At 50.9% G+C, this 24,150-nt stretch overlaps 1 protein-coding gene across 1 annotated transcript in view; it reads right to left on the bottom strand.

Moving 5' to 3' along the window:
- The window catches only part of LOC141154162 (coagulation factor VIII-like), a 229,387-nt gene that overhangs the window by 168,196 nt on the left and 37,041 nt on the right, over positions 1-24,150 (bottom strand). Inside the window, exons 7-8 of the mRNA XM_073639666.1 lie at positions 23,747-23,968; positions 19,551-19,803 (exon numbers count right to left, since the gene is read on the bottom strand). Of these exons, the coding sequence (XP_073495767.1) occupies positions 19,551-19,803; positions 23,747-23,968 (475 nt within the window). The remainder of the gene's footprint in view (positions 1-19,550; positions 19,804-23,746; positions 23,969-24,150) is intronic.

Below are 24,150 nucleotides of genomic sequence, written 5' to 3'. Positions count from 1 at the left end.
ATCCGGGACAGTTTGGACTAGAGATGAGCGGATGGATTTACAGGTCTCCGGTCCAGCGTCCAGGTCAGTGGTACCAGGCAGCTAGACGGGAGGCCATGAATCTCTAACCATCCGGTGTCCCCGGTGCGGCTTTTTATTAACCAGAGCTGGCGGGACGTCATCTGTGCGTCCTGCTCATCTCTAGTTGTGGATTATTTTTTGTTCCTTCATTCACAGTCGGAGGAGCCAGAACTTTCTCATCTTTATGTAGCTTCATTACCTGACATTTCACTTTTTGGTGTCTGTAAGGCTGTGTTCACACAGTGCAGAAATACTGTGTTTTCGGCAGGATACGCACCGAACTACACAATAACAATCTTCTCTGGTTATTGCATTTTTGTTGCATTTTTTTTATGCCTTTTCCCCCTTATTTGATGCGTTTCTGGTGCAGATGTGAAGACGTGTTTTTTTTTCCCAACATCATTTTAATTTGATTTTCCATGACACAAAAACATAACATACATCTAATCTGATACATAGAGAGGTCAGAGTGCCCGTACACAGACTGGGTCTATAACAACTCTATTCACATATTTAATTGGTATAACAGATATAACAACCAACAAAATGAATTAGTAGACAGTATGTCTTATATCTCATTGAAGCCATCATGGATAATTAATGCATTTATATCTATGCCAGAAGTCCTGGCCCATTGATTGTTCTCCTCACCATACTCTTCTTCATTTTAAGTTAAACGAAGTGGACCTACTGTATTTTTCAGACTATAAGACGCACCGGACCATAAGACGCACCTAGGTTTTAGAGGAGGAAAATAAAAAAATGAAAATTTAAGTGTGGTCATGATGCACTTTTAAGAGGGAGGGGGTCTTCTGCTGACACTGGTATAGGGTAATGTCCCCCAATTCTGACAATATCCCCCATCCTGGTATATATGCCGCCCCCTTCCTTTTATATGTGGTCCCCATCCCCATCCTGGTATGCATGGCATCCCTCCATCCTGGTATGCATGGCACCCCTCATCCCTGTGCATGGCACCCCTAATCCCTATCCTGGTATGCATGGCACCCATCATCCCTGTCCTGGTATGCATGGCACCCCTCATCCCTGTCCTGGTATGCATGGCATCCCTCATCCCTGTCCTGGTATGCATGGCACCCCTAATCCCTGTCCTGGTATGCATGGCACCCCTGATCCCTATCCTGGTATGCATGGCACCCCTCATCCATGTCCTGGTATGCATGGCACCCCTCACCCCTGTCCTGATATGCATGGCACCCCTCATCCCTGTCCTGGTATGCTTGGCACCCCTAATCCCTGTCCTGGTATGCATGGCACCCCTAATCCCTATCCTGGTATGCATGGCACCCCTCATCCCTGTCCTGATATGCATGGCACCCCTCATCCCTGTGTATGGCACCCCTAATCCCTGTCCTGGTATGCATGGCACCCCTAATCCCTATCCTGGTATGCATGGCACCCCTCATCCCTGTCCTGGTATGCAGGCACCCCTAATCCCTATCCTGGTATGCATGGCACCCATCATCCCTGTCCTGGTATGCATGGCACCCCTAATCCCTGTCCTGGTATGCATGGCACCCCTCATCCCTGTCCTGGTATGCATGGCACCCATCATCCCTGTCCTGGTATGCATGGCACCCCTCATCCCTATCCTGGTATGCATGGCACCCCTCATCCTTGTCCTGGTATTCATGGCACCCCTCATCCCTGTCCTGGTATGCATGGCACCCCTAATCCCTCTCCTGGTATGCATGTGACTCGCCCCCTGGGCCGTGGGGCACCCGGGACCTGGCTTCTGTGCGATGCTGGGGGTAGTAGTGGCAACCCGATCCCGTGGCTCAGGGAGGCCAGACCAAATGCTGTGGCAGTCTATTTGTAGAGTTATGAATGTCCGACTACGCCACCCGTGGATTGCAGTCAGAGATAACCGCCGCTGCAAGGCAGACCGCTGAGGCTGATGTTGGTGTGCAGCACAGGGATAGGATAACTCCCCACGGGAAGAGTGTAGCCTCAAGGCAATGTAGGTGGATGCTGGGGGTGATGGTGCAGGCGCAGCATAAATCACACAGAGTCCAATGGTGCAGTTCAGGCCTTTTACTCACAGTTGTTATCCAAGTCACTTCCGTCGGCAAGGACTGCCTGAGCCGTGCTGCGTCCACCAGGTGAGGGGCTCGGTCAACCCCCAGGCAATTCAGGAGTATGGCACAGGACCCCCTTCTATCCTTTCTCTGGCCTTTCGTGCCCCACCAGTGACCACGCTTCTGTCCAGCTGCCTCGGGCCTTCTCTGGTAAAACTTGGCGCCAGTTTCCCTGACCCTATGTGGTGCCTTCCTAGCGGGTGTAGCAAGGGGTCGCACCAATAAATGATCACGACCTCTGCTTTTTGGCTGAGGGATGATTTACCTCCACCAACTTTGGAATCCGGTACCCTTCTGCGGCCTGACCCTTCACCCGATATAACGCGGGTTTGCAACGGTTGCTGTCCGTTCTGCTCTCTTAGGGTCCCTTCTGCCTTCTTGTTTCTGGAGCCTTTCTACTCCTCTGTCTCTCCTCTTTCCTTTCTTCTCCTTCTCCTCTTCTCCTCTCTGGCCCCTGCCTTCTACCCAGGCCTGCCTCGTGGAGCTGAGCTCAGGCTGAGCCACAGCTCCCTGTCAGCTCTCTCTGGCTGAACTCCTTCTATCTCTGAACACTGACCTAAGATGGCTCCCACCTTTTATCTGCTTCTCTGTGTCTGAGCTCAGGTGACCTGCACCCAATGAGCTCCTTCCTATGCTCCAGAAACCGTCCCCTCTGCTCCTACATCACTGGGTTCTCTCCCCCCTCCCCACTCTAGCCAGGGACATGGTCAGTAGTGCCTGCAATTATATGGGAGCACCGTCGAGCTGTCCCACGGAAATGGGGTGTGTGTAAATGACGCGCCCCTGGGCCTGTGTCGCGCTGCGTTGCGCACGCGGGAGCTTACCCGGAGCCGGATCTGTTGAGGGTTGTAGTCTCGTGGCGGTGACCCGGTCCGTGCCCAGGGAGTCAAACTGAGCGGCGATGTATCAGCGGTAGATGTTGGACGACTACGCCACCCGTTGAGTACAGCTAAGGAGCTGCTGCTGCAGGGCAGACCGCTGAGGCCGGTGGTAGGATTGTGCAGCGTGATAGTATAACCCCCAACGGGAGGGGTATGGCCTCAGGGCAGCCGACGTGGATGATGGGGGTAGCAGGAACCACTCGGAGACGGTACGGTGTAGTTCAGGGTCTTTACTGGTGACAAAGATAGACCCTCCCGGAGTACTGGCTAGCGATTGGGGCCTGGTCAGTCCTTGAGCAGATGGGATCTCCCCTGGCCAGGCGGAGTTGTAGGCCTCCCAAACTAACTGTACTCTTCTGGCTACCTTGCTAGAGGCGGGTATAAGTAGCCCACGTCCCTGAGTGTACCGTGTGGTGCTCACCCGTATGGCCGGTGACTCGGGTTTCTTGGCCAGAGGACCTGGAATCCCCTGCCTGACGGATTCTGCTGCTGGGTAGGAGTTAGTCCCCACAGCCTCGGACTACGGGTCCGGTAAGAAATCTTCTCAGTCAGGGCGAGCTCTGCAGCTGCCAGCCCCTGACTCCTTGTAACACTGCTCCCACAGAGCTCCTGATGTTCTGTTCCTGTATTTGCTTCTTTTCTCTGTCTCTACTTCTTCTCTACTCACTAACCCTGCCTCAGCCCTAGGTTTATATAGGGGAAGTTCTTCCCCTCCCAGGACTGGGCAGGAGGTGTGGCATGCATAGGATTCCTGACCAAGAGACCTCCCACCTGCTCTCAGACGTAATATCTCTATCACTGTGGCAACCAGACCCCTGGGGTGTCACATTCCCCCCTAGTGAAATTTAGTACTCCGGGACTAAACATATTTTAGAAAAACATAACAAGATATAACAATAACAATACAATAAAGAAACACATAAAGGTGGTCACGGCATGTCCGTAACCGGGTGCAGTCTTTGAAGAAAGCAAGGTGTCCATTTCACCAAAACAGGGAGACGTAACCAGGTAGGGGTCTGTCCTGCCCCGAGTCCTTAACAGTCTTTAGTCCATCCTGGGTTACGCTCCAACTATGTACACAGGATTCCCGGTAAATCCACCAAAGACTCCTATAAACAACTAGAAACACATAATTATACACAAGCAACAAGAAAAACAGGTAACCACAAATAAAACAATTTATACACTTCAAATCCTCCAAAGTGCGGGTAACTGGCCTCTAGTGGCCCTAGTGGACCTACGGAGCTGACTGTCTGGCCCTGAACTACAGGGTGTAGGAGCTGTCAAAGGTAAATTGGGCAGCTGTCTACGGGCCCTTTGGCTCACTAGGGATATGGCAGGCTCACTGCAAGCAGAGGGTTGATCCTCCTGATCTGCTGGTGTGGGATCTTCTGCCTCCTGGACCGGCTGTTCTTCCAGCTCTACCTGTTGCTCCGTAGGTGCTTGGGATGCTGGTTGGAGGAAGGTGAGTACGGGTACCACAACTGCACCATTGACTTGAGTCCAAGACCGAGGGAAGTCTCCGAGCACAGTACTAACCATATCTTCCCTTTCCTCTACGGGTCGATGGTCTTCTTGTTCCTCTTCAGGGTTCCGTAGCTGTTCAGGACACTTCTTCAGGTGATCCCGGGATACAATGGCTGTGGTCTCCCCTCCGTCTTTACTGATGGTACAGACCTTCGGGTTCTCGTGGCTTGAGGGCAGTACGGTGTACGGGTCCTTCTCCCACTGGTTGTCCAACTTGTGGAGCCGTCTTTTCCTCTTCAAGACCTGCTCTCCGGGCACCAGGGGAACAGCGGGAGCATACTGGTTGTAAGTTTTCTCTTGTCTCTCCCTAGCCTGACAGAGACTTCGCTCCACGCTCTCCTGTACTTTCCGGTACTGCTGCTGCCTCTCTGTGTCCCAGTCTGCTTCTGGTGAAGTGTCCTCGGGTGTCAGGACTCCCATTTCCAGGTCAACAGGTAACTTACCAGGTCTCGCCCTCATTAGGTAAGCCGGGGTACAGTTGGTGGAACCTACCGGGATGTGGTTGTATAGGTCCACCAGATCGGGCAGCTTCTCAGGCCACAGACTGCGTTCTTCCAGGGGCAACGTTTTCAGAAGATCCATTACCAACTGGTTCATTTTCTCACAAAGTCCATTAGTTTGCGGATGATAGGGTGTCGTCCTTATCTTCCGGCAGCCATACAGATTGCAGAATTCCTGGAAGACCTCCGCTTCAAAGGCAGGTCCCTGGTCCGTCAGCACTTGGTCCGGGTACCCGTGTGGACGGCAGAAGTGCTGCTGGAAGGCTCTAGCTGCTGTTTGAGCCGTTAAGTCCTTGACGGGGACGACAACCAAGAACCGGGAGTAATGATCCACGATGGTTAACGCGTAGACGTAGCCACTTCTGCTTGGGGTCAGTTTTACATGATCCAAGGCTACCAGTTCCAACGGCTGCCGGGTGACGATGGACTGCAGGGGAGTCTTCTGGCTGGCACGGTCCTTCCTCCTCAGGTTGCACGGGCCACAGTCTCTGCACCACCTCTCGATGGTTCCCCTCATGCCTACCCAATGGAACCGCCCGCGCAGCAGGAACTCCAGCTTCTTCCATCCGAAATGCCCAGCTCCATCGTGGTATGCCTCCATCACCATGGCTGCGTCTCGTCGTGGCACCACTACTTGCCAGATTAGTTCATGCGTCCGGGAGTTAACCATCCTACGGCACAACTTCCCCTTGTAAAGGAACAGTCTACTCTTTTCTGCCCACAGTTGCTTGGCTTCCTCCGGAGCGTCTGGGTCAAGGCGAGCCTCTGGCCGAGTCAGCATCTCCTTCACCAGCCGGACGGCAGGGTCACTGTCTTGCGTTTCCGCCCAGTTGTAGTGAGGTAAGGGGTTAAGCGTAGCGCCTTGCTTACTCCTTACCCGATGGGAATACTGGATAGTCCCATGACGGTGAAACGCGGGGAGTTCGACTTCTTCCAGTCCCTCTGGATCTTCTCCTACGTCCGGTAGGTTTGGCATCCTGGACAGGGCGTCCGCGTTGGTATTGGAGCGTCCTGCCCGGTATTTGATGGTGAACTCGTAGTTGGACAGGCGGGCCATCCATCTCTGCTCTAGGGCACCGAGTGTTGCCGTGTCCAGGTGTGTCAACGGGTTGTTATCCGTGTACACGACGAACCGGGAAGAAGCGAGGTAGTGCTTAAAGCGTTCGGTGACTGCCCACACCACTGCCAGGAACTCTAGCTTAAATGAGCTGTAATTCTCAGGGTTTCTTTCGGTGGGTCGCAGTTTTCGGCTGGCGTAAGCGATTACTCGCTCTTTCCCCTGCTGGATCTGGGACAGCACGGCTCCTAGCCCGATGTTACTTGCGTCGGTGTAGAGGATAAAGGGCTGGCTGTAATCCGGGTACGCCAGGATTTCATCCCCCGTGAGGGCCATCTTCAGCTGGCGGAAGGACTCTTCTTCCAACTTCTCCCATCTGAAGGGCGGCTTCTGGTTCTTGGCCTTCCGGGACTGGCCTATCAGGAGGTCCTGCATAGGAGCTGCCTTTTTGGTGAAACCGGGGATGAACCTGCGGTAGTAGCCTACCAACCCGAGGAACTGCCGCACTTCCTTTACACTGGAGGGACTTGGCCATTCCTTAATTGCGGTGATCTTATCAGGGTCGGGAGCCACTCCGTCAGCGCTCACCACGTGTCCCAGGTACTGCACCTTTGGTTTCAGGAGGTGACACTTGGAGGGTTTCACCTTTAGGCCGTAGCTTGCCAGAGCTTCGAACACTTCCGCCAGGTGTTTCAGGTGGTCCTCATAAGTCTTAGAATATACGATGACATCGTCCAGGTACAACAGGACCATCTCGAAGTTTCTGTGGCCCAGACAGCACTCCATTGATCGTTGGAAGGTTCCTGGTGCGTTGCAGAGTCCGAACGGCATACAGGTAAACTCGCTAAGTCCCATCGGGGTGGTGAATGCGGTCTTCTCCCGGTCCGCCTCTGCTACAGGAACCTGCCAGTACCCACTAGTGAGATCCAAGGTAGAGAAGAAGTTAGCAGATCTTAAAGCAGCCAAAGACTCCTCTATCCTTGGTAAGGGGTACGCATCCTTGTGTGTGATACGGTTGATTTTCCGGTAATCTACACACATCCTCATGGTGTTGTCTTTCTTTTTGACTAAGACTAGTGGAGCTGCCCAGGGGCTACAGCTATCCCTGATCACCCCAGCCTCCTTCATGTCTCTAAGCATCCCCTTGGCATGTTGGTAGTGTGCAGGGAGTACGGGTCGATACCTCTCTTTTATGGGAGGATGGTCTCCCGTGGGGATGTGGTGTTCTACCCCCTTGACTCGCCCGAAGTCTAACGGGTGTTTACTAAACACTCTCTCGTACTCTTGAACCACCCGATAGACTCCCTGTTTCTGGTGTGAGGGAGTGGAGTCAGTACCCAAATGTAGTTGCTGACACCAGTCCTCCATTGTTTTCTTAGAGCCGTTACCTTCCTCCGGGTGAGATGGAGGCAAGGGTTCCACAGATTGTATAGCATTTTGGTTAATGGTATATAATTTGGCTAGCGTGGCATACCGGGGCAGGTACACTTCCCTCTTCCCGATATTGATTATGCGAACGGGCACCCTCCCATGGCGTACATTAACCACCCCCCGTGCTGTCAAGATGGTGGGCCTACTGTCTGAGTAAACTGGTTCTACCATTGCCTGGTAATCTCTACCTCTCAGACCAATAGCTGCCCGGCACCAAATCATCATTTCACTTTTTGGGGGCATGGCAATAGGGAAAGGGTCACACATTCTCACGCTACCAATCTCACCGCCGGAGAGTTCCACCTGTTGCCGTCGCATCAGTGCCCGGATCTCTTTTTGGAGCACTCGCTGCTCGCCGGAGCTGGCGTTCTTGGCAACCTGCTGTAAAAGGAAAATCACCTCTGCAAGACAATTTTCAATTACATTAGTTCCTAGAGTTATCTTTGGGTGACTCTCGTGTTTGTCAACGTCTACAATGATCAGTCCCTGTGCTGCCAGCTCAACTCTACCAATTTTAATGGTCACCTCTTTAAATCCGATCTGTGGCACGGGCTGACCATTGCTGGCGATGATACTCAAGTCGTCGTCAGGGTAGCGGGTAATATCCGAGTCATTCCAGTACTGCTTGAAGAGCACGTACGGGATGGTGGTGACCTGTGACCCGGTGTCCAGTAGGGCACTCATAGGAATGCCATCCAGTACCACGGGCAAGACTGGACGTCCTCCCACATATTTGTCGCGCCAGTTCGATGGGCCTGATGATCTTTTTCCTAGGGGTTGGCCCTCTACCCTAGGTTGTGCCAGTTTAAAGGACAGTACCTTGCCATATGTCCGGGTTGATTACAGCGGCGGCAGATGGGTCGTCCGTCCTCGTTGTATCGGTCGCTGGGTCTTCCTCTGGCCGGTGGGGTCCTCCTTGGTCGACGCCACGGGATGTCCTCCGGTCCGGATGCCAGCTGGATCTTCCCTGGAGTAGAAACCTGTATAGACTGCACAGTTCGGGTTAGCGCAGCAACACTTTTAGCTAGCTCTTGGACCTGATGGTGCAGGTCTGGAGCCGGGTCATTGTTCAAAGCCTGCGCATCAGCTCCCACAGGCCCTGCCGACAAGGGCGCCGCCTCCTGGTGGTAAGTGGTAGTGGGGCGTCTGGGGGTCACAACGCCACTTGGTGCCGGTTCTCGAAGCACCCGGATGGCTCTGTCCTTGAACTGTGCAAATCCCAGATGAGGGTCCTGTAAGGCCATTGCCCGCAACTGGGTTCGGTGGGCATTGCAATATAAACCCTCTATAAATTGTTCAGTCAACAGCCTGTCCTCGTCTCCCACGCCGTCAGGGTCGGTCTGCTTAATGGCTCTCAGGGCCTCTTGTAGGTTCAGGGCATAGTCCCTTATACTCTCATGTGCCCGCTGTTTGCACCCGTAGAATCTAAGCTTGATCTCGGCTGAGGTGCGGGTATCAAAGGTGTCCCTCAGCCGGGTTAGTATCCCTGCGACAGTCCTCCCCCCAGGTGGCCAGGACTTTACCTCCCTTCGGGCTGCCCCAGTTAATTGGGCCACCAGGATGCTCACTTTTTGCTCTTCTGTGAGGGGGTACACCTGGAAGAGGCTATCCAGCTTTTCTCTAAAGTCATGCAGGGTATGTGACTCCCCTGAGTACTGGGGTAGCCAGGCCGCTCCCGGGATATAGGGCATGGTGAAAGGCATGACTGCAGCAGCGGTGGCGCTGGCGGGGGTTGAGGCAGTGAAGCTCTCCTCCATATCCGACATCCTCCTCCCCCCTAGTGGACCGTGGCCTACCTTGCGATGATCCTCTTCCGTAGGCCGCGGCTCTGCAGTAGATCGTCAGGGTTGAGGACCTTCCGTCGCGCTCCTGTGACGTCGGCGTCTGCTGGGCTCCTTCCAGGACCTTACGCGACGTCCGGACGTGAGGCGGGGCTTCAGTTCTCGCGCGCTTTCGGAGTCCACGCCCCTCTTCTTCCCGCGCGACGTCTTCAAGATGGCGTCCAACGGCGGGAAAACTCCACGAAAGGCGGGAAGAAGGCTGGAAATGGCGCCGGATGGCGGGAATCTTCACCGATGGCGGGAAGAAGGCTGAAGATGGCGCCGGATGGCGGGAATCTTCACCACAGGTAAGTTTGAACAGTCTTTTTCAGGCACGCAGTACCCGGTGGTTGCGGGCACGAGATCCTGCCGACTACGCCAAAAGTTGACGCGCCCCTGGGCCTGTGTCGCGCTGCGTTGCGCACGCGGGAGCTTACCCGGAGCCGGATCTGTTGAGGGTTGTAGTCTCGTGGCGGTGACCCGGTCCGTGCCCAGGGAGTCAAACTGAGCGGCGATGTATCAGCGGTAGATGTTGGACGACTACGCCACCCGTTGAGTACAGCTAAGGAGCTGCTGCTGCAGGGCAGACCGCTGAGGCCGGTGGTAGGATTGTGCAGCGTGATAGTATAACCCCCAACGGGAGGGGTATGGCCTCAGGGCAGCCGACGTGGATGATGGGGGTAGCAGGAACCACTCGGAGACGGTACGGTGTAGTTCAGGGTCTTTACTGGTGACAAAGATAGACCCTCCCGGAGTACTGGCTAGCGATTGGGGCCTGGTCAGTCCTTGAGCAGATGGGATCTCCCCTGGCCAGGCGGAGTTGTAGGCCTCCCAAACTAACTGTACTCTTCTGGCTACCTTGCTAGAGGCGGGTATAAGTAGCCCACGTCCCTGAGTGTACCGTGTGGTGCTCACCCGTATGGCCGGTGACTCGGGTTTCTTGGCCAGAGGACCTGGAATCCCCTGCCTGACGGATTCTGCTGCTGGGTAGGAGTTAGTCCCCACAGCCTCGGACTCCGGGTCCGGTAAGAAATCTTCTCAGTCAGGGCGAGCTCTGCAGCTGCCAGCCCCTGACTCCTTGTAACACTGCTCCCACAGAGCTCCTGATGTTCTGTTCCTGTATTTGCTTCTTTTCTCTGTCTCTACTTCTTCTCTACTCACTAACCCTGCCTCAGCCCTAGGTTTATATAGGGGAAGTTCTTCCCCTCCCAGGACTGGGCAGGAGGTGTGGCATGCATAGGATTCCTGACCAAGAGACCTCCCACCTGCTCTCAGACGTAATATCTCTATCACTGTGGCAACCAGACCCCTGGGGTGTCACATAAATGCGTGTATGCAGCTAACTGAGCCCTGGTCCACACTCCATCCTTACCTGGGAGTGGAATATCACACCTCTGGTTGAGGTGCAATACCCCTGTAGCAACCGAACCCTCGGGGCGCTACACATGGCACCCCTAATCCCTGTCCAGGTATGCATGGCACCCCTAATCCCCATCAGGCTGCACATTAAAAAAAAATAAACACTCATACTCACCTTTCTTCTCTCTCCTCCAGCGCTGCATCTGGTCTGCCTGCACTGATCTCTCCATGTGAGCCGCGCATGACGTCACTGCCATGCGCGGCTCACAAGGAGAAATCAGCTGCCGGAAGTCACTGCTCCCCACGCCAGGTCTGTGTGCGCGGGGAGCAGTGACTTCAGTCTCCTTCATAGCCGGCACACAGCGGATCCGCGCTGCGGCTGCTGCTGCTATCTCCTGTGCCCGCTCATTAAAGGGCATGAATATTCACCCCCTCCCCATGCCCATGGGCGTGGAGAGAGGTTGAATATTCATGCCTTTAACAGCGGGCACAGGAGATAGTGGCAGCAGCAGCAGCCGCAGCGTGGCTACACTGTATACCGCTATTAAGGAGCATGAATATTCAGTGCTCCCCACGCCCCATGGGCGTGGGGAGCAGTGAATATTCATTTTCTTTAGCAGCAGGGACAGTGTAGGCTGCAGTGGGCGGCTGCTGCCTCCTGTGCCCCGCTCCTCCACCGATACCGCTCCCCCCACACCACACATAAATATACATCCCCCCCAACATTCGGACCATAAAATGCATCCCCCATTTTCCTCCAAAATTTTGGAGGAAAAAAGTGCGTTTTATGGTCCGTAAAATACGGTAAGTTATTTTTGAGATCTTCTAGTATATACCATGCTGTAGATGTAAAGGGTTCTACCATTTTCCTTTTGTCCTCTATTGAACAACAATTTATAATAAACTGTTTCCACTTTAGAAGGAATTTGCCTGCTTGGTTCTTTTTATTACATAGGGCGTCTTGTTGTTCTACCTCCATATAATGCTTCATTTGTGCTAGTTTCGTAATGGGGGGGATATTGGGATCTAGCCAATGTTTTAGGAGCTGTTTTTTCGCCAATATAAGCCAGGTATGTAGTAACTTGGGGGGACTCGCTATTAATTTGTTAGGGTTGTTTGTTGTCCAAACATGCAGCAGGGCTAAACATGGAGAAAGGACATACCTGGTCCCAATAGGAAACTGATGCAGGACAGGACCAAAAGCCGTGTAGGAAGTCAGAGTGTGGATATTGGCACTTGGGACATGCAATTAGTCTATTAGAAAGTGGGTCTTTTTTGGTAGATTAAAGGTGACGCTCCCCCTGGGCTGCGGGAGAACCCGGAACCGGGCCTCTTGTGGGATGCTGGGGGTTGTAGTCTCCGTGGCGGCGACCCGGTCCCGTGGCTCAGGGTGGTCAAACCAATGGCAGTCTATTTATGGGGTTTTTATGGCTTAATGTCCGACTACGCCACCCGTGGATTGCGGTCAGTGTGGACCGCCGCTGCAAGGTAGACCGCTTGGCTGATGGTGTATGCAGCTGAGGTAGTGTGACTCCCCACGGGAAGAGTGCAGCCCCAGGGCAGTAAGAGTGGATGATGGGAGTGATGGTGCACGGGCGTCCCAGAACTAGTAGTGCTGGTGCGGAGATGAAGCACAGAGACGTGGGGTTGCAGTTCAAGTTCTTTACTCACAGTTCTTTATATTCCGAGTTACTTCGCTGACAATGACTGCCCGAGCCGTGCTGCGTCCATCAGATGCGGGGCTCGGTCAACCCCCAGGCAATTCCAGAGTGTGTCACAGGACTCCCTTCTATTCCTTTCTCTGGCCGTGTCCCACCAGTGACACTACATCTGTCCAGCTCCCGCGGGCCTTCTCTTGGGAGGGCTTCGTGCTCACCTCCCTGACCCTATGTGGTGTGCCTTTCTAGTAGGTGTAGTGAGGGGTCGCACCAGTAAATGGTCACGACCGCCGGTCCTTGGCTGAGGATTAGTCGCCTCCACCAACTTGGGATCCGGTACCCTGTTCTGCCAACCCGTCACCCGCAATCTCCTGGGTCCTTAGGGTTCCTTCTGCCTTCGTGTCTCTGGGCCTCTCTTGGTGTTCTGTTCCTTTCTGTTCCTTTCTGCTCCCTTCTTCTGGCTCTGGCCTTCACTCTAGGCCTGCCTCGTGGAGCTGGGCCCAGACTGAGCCACAGCTCCCTGTCAGCCCTCTCTGGCTGAGCTCCTTCTCTCACTCCTCCTGACTGAACTTCTCCTCTCTTCCAGTGCTGGCTGGGCCTCACAGGCTAGGCCCGCCTCCGGAGCAGAGCTCCACAGAGGCCCTGCTCTGTCACTTCCTCTCTCAGACTGAACACTGTTCTAAGATGGTGCCCACCTTATATACCTCCCTCTAGTGTATGAGCCCAGGTGACTTGCAACCAATGGGCTCCTACCTATGCCCAGAAACCCAACCCCTATCTGCTCCTACATCACTGGGTTTTTGTCACCCCTCCCCACTCCAGCCAGGGACAGATTCTGTCGTGCCTGCATTACCGTCTAATGGGGGCACCGTTGAGCTGTCCCCCGGAAATGGGGTGTGTGTGATGCATGCAGCTGAGTCCCGGTCCACACACCATCCTTACCCGGGAGTGGGATATCACACCTCTGGTTGAGGTGCAATGCCTCTGTAGCGACCGAACCCACAGGGCGCTACATTCCCCCCCAATAAACCACAGCACGTCCTCGGGCTGGAAAAGAGTCAAGACAATTCAAAAACATGCAATACTTTTTCAAAACTTTTCACATTAGAAACCGGCCAGCATTATTCAACTTCCCTTTATGGGAAACACTTTCTCTTTACTAGATATTATACTGCACTTTTAATATTACTGGAACTCTTTTGTCATATAACATTTTCTAGCAGCATATAAAACTATTCAGCATATCAAACTTTTTCAGGTAAAACATTTTAGTAAATTCTCTTCTTCACTGGCCACTGTGCAACTTGCGACCAGGTGTCCATTTTTCTATTAGGGGAATGGCTGCTCTCAGTCCTCAGCCAGGTTAAGGAAAAAGGGGTGGCTGTTCTCAGTCCTCAGCCAGGTAACTTGGGGAAGGGGACAACTTTAGCAGGTAACAGTCCCATAATAGTCCCAACGGGGACCACACTCAAATCTGGAACAGTCCCATGTACTCTGTCGGGTAACTATATACAATGGTATGCCACTGTTCACTGGTAGCGATACACTCCAGCCGCGCCTTGCTCCTCATGGCGACGATCTTCAGACCCGTCCGGGTCCTCAGCAGTGTGACTCTCTGCGCCCCCTCGGTGGATGTTGAGGGCATACCAGCCCTTTGCGCCGCGATGCAGTAGGCCTTGCGGCGGGGCCTGGAGAGGGCCGCTGTTGATGACGCCCGGGATCGGCGGCTTCACCAGGGGCCCGGGAGCAGGCTGACGCTGGCAGCGTCCGGGACAGGGAGACTCCTCTTACCTGCTCCCGCGACCGCTCCTGTGTCACGCGTCTTCTCCTGGCGCTGGTCGGGGCCTGCGACGGCTGGGGCACTGCCGATGCTGGGCAGCTTAGTCTGCTGCCGGTCCGCCATCTTGCTCTCCGTTCCTGATGTCTTCCTCCCCCCCGGTTAACCGTGGCCTACCTTCCGGCGATCCTCTTCTGTAGGCCGCGGCTCCGCTCGCGATGGTCTGCGTTGAGGACCTGGCGTCGCGTGCTGCTGACGTCAGCGCTCGCTGGGTTCCTTCCAGGACCTTGTGCGGCGTCAGCGCATGGGGCGGGGCTTCGGACTTCGCGCGTTTTTGACGTCCACGCCCCTCTTCTTCCCGTGCGGCGTCCTGAAGATGGCTGAAGATGGCGGGAAAACGGCTGAAGATGGCGGGAAACGACTGAAGATGGCGGGAGACGACTCCGGATGGTGGGAAACTTCCCTCCGGTAACTGCAAAGTCTTTTTCAGGCACGCAATACCCGTTTGTGGCGGGTTGGTCACGATCCTGCCGACTACGCCAAAGTTGACGCGCCCCCTGGGCCGCGTGGAGAACCCGGAACTGGGCCTCTTGTGGGATGCTGGGGGTTGTAGTCTCCGTGGCGGCGACCCGGTCCCGTGGCTCAGGGTGGTCAAACCAATGGCAGTCTATTTATGGGGTTTTTATGGTTTAATGTCCGACTACCCCACCCGTGGATTGCGGTCAGTGTGGACCGCCGCTGCAAGGTAGACCGCTGGGGCTGATGGTGTATGCAGCTGAGGTAGTGTGACTCCCCACGGGAAGAGTGCAGCCCCAGGGCAGTAAGAGTGGATGATTGGAGCGATGGTGCACGGGCGTCCCAGCACTAGTAGTGCTGGTGCGGCGATCAAGCACAGAGACGTGGGGTTGCAGTTCAAGTTCTTTACTCACATTTCTTTATATTCCGAGTCACTCCGCCGACAATGACTGCCCGAGCCGTGCTGCGTCCACCAGATGCGGGGCTCGGTCAACCCCCAGGCAATTCCAGAGTGTGTCACAGGACTCCCTTCTATTCCTTTCTCTGGCCCACCAGAGACACTACGTCTGTCCAGCTCCCGCGGGCCTTCTCTTGGGAGGGCTTCGTGCTCACCTCCCTGACCCTATGTGGTGTGCCTTTCTAGTAGGTGTAGCGAGAGGTCGCACCAGTAAATGGTCACGACCGCCGGTCCTTGGCTGAGGATTAGTCGCCTCCACCAACTTGGGATCTGGTACCCTGTTCTGCCAACCCGTCACCCGCAATCTCCTGGGTCCTTAGGGTTCCTTCTGCCTTCGTGTCTCTGGGCCTCTCTTGGTGTTCTGTTCCTTTCTGTTTCTGTTCCTTTCTGTTCCCTTCTTCTGGCTCTGGCCTTCACTCCAGGCTTGCCTCGTGGAGCTGGGCCCAGACTGAGCCACAGCTCCCTGTCAGCCCTCTCTGGCTGAGCTGCTTCTCTCACTCCACTGACTGAACTTCTCCTCTCTTCCAGTGCTGGCTGGGCCTCACAGGCTAGGCCCGCCTCCGGAGCAGAGCTCCACAGAGGCCCTGCTCTGTCACTTCCTCTCTCAGACTGAACACTGTTCTAAGATGGTGCCCACCTTATATACCTCCCTCTCTGTGTATGAGCCCAGGTGACTTGCAACCAATGGGCTCCTACCTATGCCCAGAAACCCACCCCTATCTGCTCCTACATCACTGGGTTTTCCTCCCCCCTCCCCACTCCAGCCAGGAACAGATGCTGTCGTGCCTGCATTACTGTCTAATGGGAGCACCGTTGAGCTGTTCCCCAGAAATGGGGTGTGTGTGATGCATGCAGCTAACTGAGTCCCGGTCCACACACCATCCTTACCCGGGAGTGGGATATCACACCTCTGGTTGAGGTGCAATACCCCTGTAGCGACCGAACCCACGGGGCGCTACAAAGGCGTATATCGCACCATTTTGAACAGAGTTTCTCTCCACGGCTCATTTATAATATGTTTCCTGAATATCCTCCAACCCATTCTAATCTTCTCGGGGATATCTACATCACCAAATTGTTGTTTCCAGTACTTGAAAAAGGTATCTGGGTGTGTTTCCACAAGGTTAGGTTTCATTGATGAGTATAGTGTAGATATTGAGGGGGTACCCATTGGAGATGACAGGATATTATCCAGCTCGTTTCGGGAAGTTTCAAAGGTAACATCCCTTAAGTTAGCCATGACGGAGAGTTTGATCTGTTCATATTGGAAATAGTGCTGTGGGGATATTTCATATTTTCCCAAAGTTTCTGCACATGTTAGCCATCTCTGTTCAATTGGGTGAAGAAGATGAGATATGTTCACAACACCTGCTTGTTGCCATTTTATAAAGAGTTTATTCTCACTACCTTGGGGGAATTCTGGGTTGTGCCACAAAGGAAGGTGTTTTGAGATTCTGAATGAAAGGCCAGATTTTTCCTGACTGCTTTCCATGTAGAGATAGTATCTCTAAAGATCACAGAATTCCTGATTACTAAGGGTAGCGAGGTAAATCGTGAGTGGAGGAGAACTGTTAAGTTGTAGGGGGATGCACAGTTAGAATCTAGCGAGTAGTCCGAATATGTATGTCTTTTATGAAGTCAATCTATTATATATCGAAAAAGGCAAGCTAGGTTGTAATTTCTGTGAAGCCGCATTTTTAAAGTGTTTTTTATAGTACAGAAAAGGGTTGATTCTCTACTTAAAAAAGGTATTTGCAGTTTTTTATATCTAACAAACAAATTAAAGCTGCACTCCGTAACGCTATAGTATGCAAACATGGAATATATGAGATTGGAATGACATTGCTGCGCTAGAAAAAAAGTTAAAATGAAGATACTTAGCGCATAGCACATAACTTGGCCAATTCATGTGTGCCCAATAGCCGTCAACAAGACGACCTTCTTTTCTTGGAACCTAACCTAATCTGATACCTCTCCTGGGCTGATAACCTACAGTTATATGGGTAGTTATGTTATATGCCATATTTACATGTGGTTTTTTTTAGGCTCCACATAGAAGAAAATAGAAAAAAAAAGCACCAAAACCGCACAGCTTAGCAGCGTCTTTAGCCGCACCGAGAGTTGGAGTTTTCATTAAATCACATCCACTTTGCTTGAACAGTTAAGCACAGCAGAATTTCTTTGCAAAAAAACAGCAGAAAATACGCAGCATTTACGTTACATGTGAACACGGTGTAAATTCCCAAGTAAAGAGGATGTGATTCCATGAAAACTCCGCCCTTGCTGCGTGTAAAGGCGCTGCTGAACTCTGCTGTTTTGGTGCTTTTTTTTCCTTTATAGTCTTCTTTGTGGAACTTTTAAGCACAGAATCAAAGTTTTTCTGTATTATAATATTATAAAATAGTGTTAAAACCGCAGCTTCACATCTGCCCCAAAATCGCATCAATAGGAGAGGAAAACACATAAAAGAAGCCAACACGCAATAATCAGAGAAGATTATTGTTACATCTTATGGTGAGGACACCTGCAGAAAATGTGCACAAAATTAAGCAGTAGAAAAAACACAGCATTTATGCTATGTGTGAACACGGCCTCAGCGTTACCTTTTTATTACATTTTTTTACGGGTTTAATAGAGAAATAATATCAGTTAGTCCATTTTTTGCTCTATTTATCTATCACAGTAAATAATCTGATTTCTGTGTTGTGCAGGTCATTACGATCACAGGGACACCAAACATGTCCAAGTTATTTGCTGATCTGTGATGGTTATTTTTTTAAAAAGTTGAAAAAAAAATTAAAACTGACATCGTTGTGTTTTTCATTATTTTTTAGTAATTTTATAGGAATAAAAAAAAAATCTAAAAGACTAAAAAACACACTGACGCTTCACACAGGATATAGAAGCTGCTGGTAGTTAGCAGGCTCTGTGTGTATCTGCCTGCACAATGTAATAATAATAATAATAAAACAACCACAAATACTACCGTGCTAAGTGCCTCCTACCCGCTCTGAGGAAGAAGGACTGTGTCCTTCGAAACGCATCGGCCTTTTTTGTGGCCCCCTGTACATCTCGTACTTTGGGCTGTGACGTCACAGTGCCGCGCCCCACCAGCTCTGCGCTCACGCGGCCAAGATTCCGGCCGGATCACGCCGCGTTTGTACCAGCGTTACAGAGTGGGTAAGAGGCACCTTTTCTGGAGGACGCTCCCGCTTTACCCCGCCGGCTCATCAGTACAGACCCAGCTGGACGTATGGTAACAGCGTGCATCAACTGCTGAACTATTGTGCTCGGTCTGGCTGGCTGATGACTTCCACGCCACAACCAACAGCCGATGGCTGTGATTCTGGAAAGCCTGCCTAATCAACACACCTTTCTACGGAAGTAGCCCATACTTCTCAGAGTAAGTGCTGCCACTTATGCTGTTTCTTTCTCATAGAGCTATTGTTGATTATAGCTAGGATCTATGTGTGTATCCTCACTGAGGGGGCAGTTAGAAGTAGGATATCCATTTGGGTTGCACTTTCATTTTCTCTATTTGTATTTACCCATCTAGTCAGAGCCACCAGCTCTGCGTGTACTTAGCGCGGTAGTATTTGTGGTTGTTTTATTATTATTAGAAAAAAATCTCTTTTACTCTGCCTCTAGAATACAGGGACATAGAAATACACTGCTATGTACAATGTATCAGTATAACAATCTGCCTGCGGAGTCAGAGCCTGCAATATAGATTAAGTGCACAAAATTCTCACACTAACATGCCAGAGCCTGTGGCTCAATAGATTTAGCTTCTGCTTGTCATCTTGAAGGTTGTAGGTTTGAGTCCTGGGGAGGCTCACAAAAAGAAAAAAATTAAGTTCTTATAATTTTTAGTAGTTTTATAGGAACAAAAAAATCGGACTTTTTCTTCACCTCTACTATACAGGCAACATAGGAATACATTGTTATATACAATATATCTCTATGTACCTGTGTAATCTACTTCCTGGTTCACTGCCTGCAATACAGCTCAAGGTTACCAAGATTAAAAAATTCTCCTATCTATATCATTATGGACTTTCTTCACAGGTAGAGCTGTTGCCTGCAAACATGGAGAAGCAGTGAATATTATAATTTGATATGTAATATGTAAGTGCAGAGAGTGATACAGCCATGCCCCCCTTCCCCGAGGAGGAGCAATAGAGCAATTATAACGTGGGAGAGAGCTGACTATCAGAAGCCGGGACAGCGGGACTGAGTCCTCAAATCAGGATAGTCCCGCTGAATCCCGAATGGGATCTATTTCAAAGTAGTGTGATCCTAATAAGAGATCAGTGACATAGTCTAGCCATATGCCACCAATGTCTAAAAGGAGATAATCTTTTTAATAACAACTTCGTAAATGTTTGTGATTTTCCTTTTTTCTTACCTTTTGTCACTTTTTTCTGGCTGATAGTCCCATTCCATCTCTATAGCAGCAATATAATGCGTCCATGTGACTGGCTTACGTTTTCCATGAGATCTCACAAGAACATGTGGAACATCATTGCCCTCATCTACATCGAATACTGCAGACTCGTAATAATCATCTTCATACTCATCATCATTATTGTCTAATACACGCGTTTGCATTTTAGACTCAGTTGTGCAGTCTTGTACGCTCATCACAGATGTCATCTTTCCTGTTGAGGACAATTAGTGTAAATTTCATTATCTGAACAAAGATAAGTAATTAAACCATCGGAGCAGGGAAGGCAATCAGAACATTCACCTGTCCAATGGGGGTCTTATGTGGAGAAGTCCAGGTAATGCGACTTAATATAAACTCCTATAATGAGAGGGATGTATCATAGTAATCGGAAAAATTAGCCAAATAAATAATATTATAATATATAATAATATAATATAATAATAATAATATAACGCTGGATGCGTCCTTCTGTCCAAAGCCGGTATAGGCTGCGCTTGTGCAGTGTGGCCGGAGGCAGAAGGACGCATCCAGCGTTAATACACCATCGGTCCAGTGCCTCGAGGTGACAGGGCGGCAGACGACGCTGGAGGAGGAGTGTGGCACCGAAGTCAGCATCTGCACATACCGCAATCTGCGCCACCATTTTATTGAAGACAATTTTGCACACACAGTGTCTTCAACAAAATAGCGCCATATAGTGCAGTATGCACACGCTGACTTCGGCACCAATTTATTTAAATATCAAATGCAGATGACTCTCCGCAGGGAAGCGGGGGAAAAGTGAGCAGGAGTGTTTTATGTTCGTTTCTATGTATGTATTGAACAACTACAGCACAGGCAGGAAGACGGAGCATATACCAGGATGGGGGAGCACATACCAGGATGACAGAGCATATACCAGGATGGGGGAGCACATACCAGGATGACAGAGCATATACCAGGATGGGCAGCATATATCAGGATGACGGAGCATATACCAGGATGGGCAGCATATATCAGGATGACGGAGCATATACCAAGATGGGCAGCATATATCAGGATGGGGGAGCACATACTAGGATGGGCAGCATATATCAGGTTGACAGAGCATATACCAGGATGACGGAGCATATACCAGGATAACGGAGCATATACCAGGATGGGGAAAAATATACCAGGATGGGAGACTAGGATGGGAGAGCATATACCTGTATAGGGAGCATATACCAGGATGGGGGAGCATATACCAGGAAGGGTGACATATACCATGATGGGGGACATATACCAGGAAGGAGAGCATATACCAGGATGGGGGAGCATATACCAGGATGGGGGGAGCATATACCAGGATGGGGGAGCACATACCAGGATGGGGGACATATACCAGAATGGGGGAGCATATACCAGGATATGGGGTTACCAGGATAAGGGAGCATATACCAGGATGGGCGAGCATATACCTGTATAGGGAACATATACCAGGATGGGGGACATATACCAAGAAGGGGAGCATATACCAGGATGGGGGAGCATATACCAGGATATGGGGTTACCAGGATAAGGGAGCATATACCAGGATGGGCGAGCATATACCTGTATAGGGAACATATACCAGGATGGGGGACATATACCAAGAAGGGGAGCATATACCAGGATGGGGGAGCATATACCAGGAAGGGGAGCATATTCCAGGAAGGGGGAGCACATACCAGGATGGAGGAGCATATACCAGGATATGGTCCATATACCAGGATGGGGGAGTATATACCAGTATAGGGAGCGTATACCAGGATGGGGGAGCATATACCAGGAAGGGAAGCATATACTAGAATGGGGAGCATATACCAGGATGGCGGAGCATATACCTGTATAGGGAGCATATACCAGGATGGGGGAGCATATACCAGGAAGGGGGGCATATACCAGGATGGGGGCGCATATACCAGTATAGGGAGCATATCAGGATGGGAGAGCATATACCAGGATGGGGGAGCATATACCAGGATGGGGGAGCATATACCAGGATGGGGGACATATACCAGGATGGGGGAGCATATATTAGGATGGGGGGCACATACCAGTATGGGGGAGCATATATCAGGATGGGGGAGCACATACCAGTATGGGGGATCACATACTAGGATGGGGGATCACATGCCAGGATGGGGGAGCATATACCTGGATGTGGGGCATATATCAGGATGGGGGCATATTCCAGTATGGGGAGCATATACCAGGATGGGGAAGCATATACCAGGATGGGGGAGCATATACCAGGATATGGGCCATATACTAGGATTGGGGAGCATATACCAGGATTGGGGAACATATACTAGGATATGGGGCATATACCAGGATGGGGGAGCACATACCAGTATGTGGGAGCACATACCAGGATGGGGGACATATATACCAGGATGGGGGGACATATATACCAGGATAGGGGACATATATACCAGGATGGGGGACATATAAGAGGATGGGGGAGCATATACCCGGATGGGGAGCATATACCAGGATGGGGGACATATAAGAGGATGGGGGAGCATATACCAGGATGGGGAAGCATATACCAGAATGGGGGACCACATACCAGTATGCAGAGTACATAACAGGATGGGGGAACATATACCAGGATGGTGGAGCATATACCAGGATGGTGAAGCATATACCAAGATGGGAGGAGAATATACCTATATGGGAGGAGCACAGACCAGGATGGGGAGCATATACCAGGATAAGGGAGCATATAATAGGATGGGGGACCAGGATGGGGGAGCATATACCAGGATTGGGGAGCATATACCAGGATGGGGAGCACATACTAGGCTGGGGGAGCATATAATAGGATGGGGGACCATGATGGGGGAGCATATACCAGGCTGGAGGAGTATATTATAGTATGGAGGACAATGATGGGAGATCATATACCAAGATAGGGGATATATATCAGAATGGGGAGCATCTACCAGCATGGAGGAGAATATACCAGGATGAGGGAACATATACCAGGATGGGGGAGCATATACCAGGAAAGAGGAGCATATAATAGGATGGGGGACCACGATGGGGGAGCATATACCAGTATGGGAGACTGTATACAAGGATGGGAGACCATATACAAGGATGGGGGAGCATATACCAGGATGGGATACTATATACAAGGATGGGGGAGCATATACCAGGATGGGAGACCATATACAAGGATGGGGGAAGCATATACCACACCCGGGTGGTGAGCATTTTTGTTGGTACATTTTTGTGCTATGTTAAAGGGAACCTGTCACCAAAAATAATGCTGTTAACCTGCAGGTATGGGGTTAATCAGCAAGTTAATAGCTTTATTAACCTGCCCGGCTCCTGCACACAGCCGAATGAGGCGGGGGAAGATGAACTTTATTCTCCCCACCAGAATTCGGTTTCAGTCATGGAGGCGGCTGCTGTAACTGCGTCCCCGGCCCTGACAGACAGCCAGCCGTAATGCAGACCCAGTGTCAGTCAGGGCCGGGAGCGCAGTTACAACAGCTGCTCTGTATACCCAGAGCAATGACTGAACCAACGTCGTCCCTATGACTGAAGCCAAATGCTGGCGGGCAGAATAAAGCTCATTTTCTCCCCGCTGCATTCAGCTGTGTGCAGGCGCCGGGCAGCATAATAACGCTGTTTACCTGTAGTTCAACTGCGTCTCTGCAGGTTAACAGCGTTATTTCCGGTGACAGGTTCCCTTTAATTTTGTATCACAATACTTCAATAAAATAGCGCTGGAGTCAGAGCGTGCGTATACAGTGGTATGCGTGCCATTTTTTGAAGACCCTGTGTCTGTGAATTCGCATATATAGTGTCGTCAATAAAATGGTGCTGGAGATCGCTGACTCCGGGGCCATTTTATTGAAGTAATGCTGGCGCGTGCGGCATCATTTTGTGTCTAAATATCATTTGATGGACAATGGAAATGTATAAATATTAAAAGTTATTAGTAATTAATCAGTATTATTAGTACAGACTGCAGTGCTATATTTGTAGATCTTTCTAGTGCGTTATTTCTTTCATTCTGGACTTTTGTAGGTGCGTTAAGGTGTCTCTATAGTGGATGCTTTTATTGCCGATTACTTTAACCCTTTCTGGACATCTAGTAGATACCGCTGATTAGAGGACGCTTCAGCCATTATAAGTACCTTCTGGATGGGTCCAGGACTGGCAGGATAGCTTGTAGACTCCTTTCTCTCCTGGGTGGACTATGGCTGTTAGAAAGCTAAAGGCAGTAACAGAAAGTACAGGGACACGATGGTCTCTTATCACAAAGCTGTGTCTCTCCAGAGAAATGCTGTGAACTTCAAAATGGGTCCCAAATCCAATGACATGGAAATGTATTGGCTTCTTAAGACAAATGTTTTGCTCTAAAATAGAAAAGGAGAAAATGTTGAAAGCATTATATATATATATATATATATATATATATATATATATATATATATACAGTACAGACCAAAAGTTTGGACGCACCTTCTCATTTAAAGATTTTTCTGTATTTTCATGACTATGAAAATTGTACATTCACACTGAAGGCATCAAAACTATG

This window comes from Phyllobates terribilis, unplaced genomic scaffold, assembly GCF_046119375.1.
Source record: "Phyllobates terribilis strain yellow unplaced genomic scaffold, ASM4611937v1 Scaffold_7__3_contigs__length_470593459, whole genome shotgun sequence".
Classification (NCBI taxonomy): domain Eukaryota; kingdom Metazoa; phylum Chordata; class Amphibia; order Anura; family Dendrobatidae; genus Phyllobates; species Phyllobates terribilis.
This window is presented reverse-complemented; position numbering and strand designations above follow the sequence as displayed.